The sequence below is a fragment of the Gavia stellata genome, chromosome 7, assembly GCF_030936135.1.
Source record: "Gavia stellata isolate bGavSte3 chromosome 7, bGavSte3.hap2, whole genome shotgun sequence".
Taxonomy (NCBI): Eukaryota; Metazoa; Chordata; class Aves; order Gaviiformes; family Gaviidae; genus Gavia; species Gavia stellata.
The window spans coordinates 49,823,275-49,829,355 of record NC_082600.1 but is presented as its reverse complement, the minus strand read 5'-3'; the positions used below and the strand labels follow the sequence as shown (position 1 = coordinate 49,829,355).

At 56.6% G+C, this 6,081-nt stretch overlaps 1 protein-coding gene across 1 annotated transcript; it reads left to right on the top strand.

The window, feature by feature from the left end:
• Window positions 1-209: 209 nt before the first annotated feature.
• FJX1 (four-jointed box kinase 1) lies at window positions 210-1,484 on the top strand. The gene has a single exon (XM_059819979.1). The coding sequence runs from the start codon at window positions 210-212 to the stop codon at window positions 1,482-1,484; it is 1,275 nt and encodes a 424-aa protein (XP_059675962.1).
• The last annotated feature ends 4,597 nt before the right edge of the window (window positions 1,485-6,081 follow it).

Below are 6,081 nucleotides of genomic sequence, written 5' to 3'. Positions count from 1 at the left end.
GCGGGCGCCCGTGCCTCCCGGCCGCCGGCGGAGCGGGGCGCACACAGCGCGGGGCCGCCGGCGGGGCTGGCCGCGCTCGCCTGCTGCCGCTGCCGCTCCCCGGGCGGGCGGCCCGGCCCGCGGCCATGCGCCAGCGCCGCGCCGAGCGGCCGAGCGGCGGGGCTGCACCGCCGCCGCGTCCCGCGGCAGCGGCGTGAGGCGGCGGGAGGATGAAGCGGGCGAGGCGGGCCGCGCCGGGCCCCCTGCCCGTGCTGGGGCTGCTGCTGCTGGGCGCTCTGCCGGGGCTCTGGACCGTGCTGCCGCGGCGGGAGGCGGCGGCGCGGCGGGAGCCGGAGCCGCGGCCGGGGCCGGGGCCGCCCCCCGGGCGGGGGGGCTGGGGGCGCTCGGCGGCGGCGCGGGGCGAGCCCGGCGGCGGGCAGAAAACTTTCCGGGCGCTGCTGGCGGTGCCGGCGGCGGGCCGGGAGGAGCGGGGCGGCGAGGGGCGGTTCGCCGGCGCCGCCTCGCCGCCGCCGGCCGGCGCCTCCCCGGTGGAGCGGGGCATCTTCTGGAGCCGGGAGCTGGAGCGGCAGGTGCCGCCGGGCTTCGCGGCGGAGGAGGCGGCGGCCTGGCTGGCGGCCGCCCGCGCCGCCCGCGTGGCCTCGCTGGAGCGGGGCGGCTGCGGGCGCAGCTCCAACCGGCTGGCGCGGCTGTCGGACGGGAGCCGCGCCTGCGTCCGCTACGGCATCAGCCCGGAGCAGATCCAGGGCGAGGCGCTCTCCTACCACCTGGCCGGCGTGCTGGGCATGCAGGAGCGGCTGCCGCCGCTGGCCCTCGCCCTGGTGGAGGCCCGCGGGCGGCAGTGGGAGCCGGTGCGGGAGGAGCTGCGCGGCTCGCACTGGGCCGAGGGCGCCGTCGTCAGCCTGACCCGCTGGGTGGACAACCTGACCGCCGTGGTGGCCCCCGCGCCCTGGGGCGCCGAGGCGGGCGGCGGGCGGCGGCTGCGGCCGCTGTCGGCGGGGGAGCTGGGCGGCCTGCCGCCGTCGCAGCTGGTGGAGCTGGTGCAGTGGAGCGACCTGATCCTCTTCGACTACCTGACGGCCAACTTCGACCGCCTGGTCAGCAACCTCTTCAGCCTGCAGTGGGACCCGCGGGTGATGCGCCGCGCCACCAGCAACCTGCTCCGCGGCCCCGACGGCGGGCTCGTCTTCCTGGACAACGAGGCGGGGCTGGTGCACGGCTACCGCCTCCTCGCCATGTGGGACCCCTACAACGAGCCGCTGCTCCGCTCCGTCTGCGTCTTCCGCGAGGGCACGGCGCGGCGCGTGGCCGAGCTGCACCGCCGCCGCAGCGCTGCCGCCGAGCTGCGCCGCCGCTACCGGGCGCGGGAGCCGCTCTGGGCGCGCCTCGGCTTCCTCTCGGAGCGGCAGGCCGAGCTGCTGCAGGCCCGCGTCGACTTCGTCCACCGCCACATCGCCCACTGCCGCGCCCAGGCCGCCCGGCTCTGACGGCCCCGCGGCGGGGGCCGCTGCCCCCCGCGCCCCCTCCCCTCCCCTCCGCCGGAGCGGGGCGCGGTGCCGAGGGGAGCGGCCGCGCCGGGCGCCCCCGGCGATGCGGAGCGCCGTCGGGGCGGTCGCAGCGCAGCTCCGGGCCGGGGCCCCGCTGCCGGGGCTCGGGGGGAGGAGAGGCGGCGGCAGCCCCTACGCTCTGCCCGCGCACTCGCCCTGCCAGGGAGCCCGCAGCGAAGCCCTCGTCTTGCCGGGGTTGGGGTCGACCACCTTTTCCTTCCAAAGGAGGCAGGCGGAAACTTTTTTTTTTTTTAATATGTATTCTTCCTTTCGCAACAGCGTATTTAAGTATGAACGTTGATCTTCATAGACCAAGGACCGATTGCGCCATAGGGGAGCCCCTAACTAGCGAAGCTGCCCTATTTATGAAGCTTCTTTCTTACCGGTTTTCTTTAACGAGCGTGAACCTTTCTGCCGATTGCTAGACCCTGTCGATGAGAAGTGTGTAGGAAGCCCGTGTTCCCTTAGCTCTTAGTCTTTGTTGTGGATGCCCCGGGTTAAAACTCTTCCGGTTCTTACGCGTTTGTTTGTAATCCTCACCATCACCCCTTCATCTGACCAGTAAAGTAACTGACTACTGGGTGACGCAAGAGGATCTCCCAGGTTTTAAAAAACGTGGCTGTGTGCTAAGACTTTGACGGCATAGTTAAAGTGGAGGAAAAACTGTTTCATGCACTTTACTTTGACTTTTTAATTTTTTTATAAAAGAAGACCTTTTTATTTTACAAAGTCTGCCTTTTGTGTACATTATATATGTTCATAAGCTTTTCTGTAACATACTAAAGAAACTGATATTTCAGTAAAGTGTGTTGATGTTTTGCTGCCTGTGTCCTGAATGTTTGCCTGAGCTTTGACAGGGAAGCACGCACCTCCTCGGCCCTCCCCCATGGGCGACGGGGATCTTCCCAGCTCCTCGCTCCGCCGAACGCAACGGACTCCTACGCGTTCCCTCTGAGGCGAGGAGGGGTAGGGTTAAGCTTTCAAACGCTACCCCTCTCTCTCTTTCCTAGCTGTTGTGTCGCTGAAAGGGCAAGAGCTCTTCGAGTGGCAAAAATAACGTGACTGTTGCATACTTCAGCTGAATAGACTTCTGTGTGGGTTTTAAAGCCTGAAATGAGCCGCCTTGGATAGCAGTGAGATGACCGAAGCGGTTGGTTTCAGCAAACTGGTAAGAGGTGGTGAGGGCTCAGCTGCTGTCGGCCTCTTTGGGTGCCAGGACCGGGTACCCACCTCTTAATACAGGTCACGTCAAGTGTTACTGTACCAGCAACATCCCCCGAGGTGGCGGTTGCTTTCAGTGGGCATTTATACTGGTTCCCAGTCCTCTCGTCCCATTTTGGTTATCCTTGCAATGGGGCTCAAGGCAGAACCGAAGAGCAGGAAAGCTTTTCAATCGTGCTAAAATAGTTGGTGGGGTTTTTTCCTACCAAATTTTTGTCCTAGGTAGGGTGAAGCGGTAGCAGTGGATCTACAAAATAAAATACCTGCATCTCTTGTTTGCTTTTTCATGTTTACCAGTATTCCTAGAAAAGGCCATTGTATGGCTCAAAATACAGCCAGAATAAGGACAAAGGACAAACTAATCCTCTTTAAACCACAAATGCCGCTATATATCCTGCCGTACTCAAACAGCAGCACAATCTCTTCTGCATCTGGAGGGGCACCTCTCTGGACGAAGGCAGCAGTGTGCTCCGTGGCTGCTGCGCAAGTAGGTGCTGTCTCCAGTGCGTGGAGCGCCAGCCTTCCCCTGAGCTTGGAGGGCTGCGCGTTCACACCTATGGGAGGTCTTTGGTCTGTTAATGCTCATTTATTTAGATTAAACTTTGCATAAAGGCAATTTTCTTTGGCCGTTACGGTGTTTTCCTTTTTTTTTTTTTTTAACAGCACAAGACAACAGTTTTGCAAACAGCTTAAAATGAATGGTTGCTTAGTTAGCTATATTAGATATTGCAACTGTGGGTATGAGTCTTTATTTTAAAACGTACCAGCAGCCTCCAAGACTAGCTTTCATTCAACTGCTTAACTGACAAGGCTCTCTATTGAACTTGTATTTATAGTTCACTGCATTTCTCTCTCCGAACAATGCACAGAATCCCATGTGACATTCCTTTGCCATTTACATGATAATACGCAATTTAACTGTGTAATTCTTAATTCTTCTTTAGCGTTGCTTTGTCACTCAAAAGCAGCAGCTCTGTCGCATTCACCTAATGAAAATACATTTAAATAATAAACTGCTGGCGTAAATTTTAAGCCACTGTGAAGAGCAAACTGCTGTGCCACAAACATCTAAGGTTGCATTTCTGTTTAAGTACTTCTGTAAGGATGGCACAACTGTAGTTTTGACAGCTAATGAGAAATAAATCTCCTTTGCAACGTCTTTAGAGCCAGAGCCTCGAGAATTACGCCTTTTGAGAAGAAACATGGTTTTCTACTTGGTGACTGGTAACTACCTCTAGTTATATATAGGTTACGCGTTCAAAAATGTCGTAGTTGCAGGTTGGTGTGAAACCAGAGGTGCTGAGCTGGAGAAGCTGTGCCCTGCTGGGAAATGTGCTTATTCAAAGAGGATGGAGAAAACGAGCTTGGATGGATGATGATACTTCACTTCGCTGCTGTCTTTTATTCTTCTGGTGCAGATCGTCTGCGGCTGTGCCAGAGAAAGCTTTGAATTACCATCACATCAAGGAAAAGTGACCTTCTTCCATGTGATTTCTTTAAGGCAAACGGTGCTTTGTAAATTAGTGGTCTGGGACGCTTTTTGCCATATATGCTGTCTGATGTTTGACTGTCTCCCTGCAGAACCAAGGGGTGAAACTCTGTAAAACTTTTGGTAGGATAATTTCAGTGGCACTCGTCTATCTCTGCTTTCTTCCAGTGGAGCTTCCTTGGAGCTACAGTCATCAGACAGGCAAGGGAGACCATCGCTTATTTGAGAACAAGAAGACTTCAGGGGCTGCAAGTTGTGAGTAGAAGGTTATTTTCGCCAGCGGGATCAGCCAGTTCTGGCTGTGTGTTGGCGGCAGCTCAGCAGCACCTTACCTGAGGCTCACGGAATCGGCTGCGCAACTCATATTGGAACGGGGCCGTAGGGCTTTAGGCCTCACTGAGCAGAACGCTTAAGGATGTGCTTAACTTCCCGACGCTTTTCCCAGGCTTTCAGTGAAGTATATGCTCACGGGCCGGCTGCACTGGTGCCTCGGTCGGATGCGGGCTGTCACACAGATTGGAGAAGAGTCTTGAAAAGGTTGGGTGGGGTTGGCAGCATGCTGGCTGTCCCAGATGTGAGACAGGAGGTCTGGTTTTCAGCTCTATGGGGACTCATGCGCTTAGCTGATAACACTACCTTCAGAAAAAAAAAAAAAAAACTAACTGAAAAAAATACCAAGAGGATGTTGTAATTTGAATGCACTTCATTCAGTCCCATACTTCTGTATGTTTCCCTGGTTAAATTCAGAATGCCTCCCCCAGATTTTTTCTTTCATTGGAATCTGAGGAGGCGTGTAGGGTATGGGGTTGTTACTGCTCCCAGCTTGAGTTCATAGGCACTGGGATGTTACCTCCAAACCCTACTAGCGTGAAGGGAGGAGCGAGTTCCCAGTTTCCGAGAACTGCCTAAGGGGTTTCAAAATTGTGCTTGCAGTGGCTACTGCACCTCCCGGGAGCACCGGACAGCAGAGCCGGGGTCAATTCAGTGGGGTGCCCGCTCAGTGGAAAAAGCAAGAGCGGCATTCGCAGCACAAATCTCCCTTTGCTTTTGTTTGCTTGCATCTGAAGTAGTTCCCAATCTGGATTTATTTTCATGGTGGGTTTCCCTTTGAGAATTTCCCTCGCCGCTTGGGAAGCTCTTCCCCGGCGCAGAGCCCCCTTGCCGCTCACACAACAGCAGCTGCCCTGGGGACGGAGCCAAGCTGACCGCCGGCACCACGCTTCGCTGCCAGACTGAGCCATGTCAGCCCATTCAAAGAGTCGGGAAATAACTCGGGGCCGGTGGAAGACAGTGAAAATATAGTTAGTTACACTTTGACTTAGTGGGCGTACAGCACGCTCTTAACAGCGGCAGCATAGTTTTTGTGGTTTGCTTTCCCTTTGAAGTTCGGTGCATTTTTTTTAATGGTAATAATACTTAGAATTTTCTCGCTGACATGACTAGGTGGTCCAGAACTAGCTTGGATGTGAGGTCGTATTAAGACTTAATCCCATTTTGCATCTTATTCCTACTTTGCAACCGCAGCATAAAGTTTAATCGCTCCTTCAGAGCTGCGCTCCCTGGGTTGGCCGTGGCGAAGCTCCCACGAGAACGGGCTGGACTGCACAGTAAGCAGTGCCTGCCAGCTGCCGCACAGCTCCTGCGACTCCCGACGACCCAGAAAACCTTTTACCTTGCCGTCTCGAGTGCTAATGTAGCTCTCCCCACTGAAGTAATGCACGCTCATCTGAGCAGAAGTTATTTCCCGACATCACGACTCGCATCTGCAAAAAGTATTTTGTCGTGAATCAACTGGTGTTTTAATGAACATTATCAGTCCCACCCTCA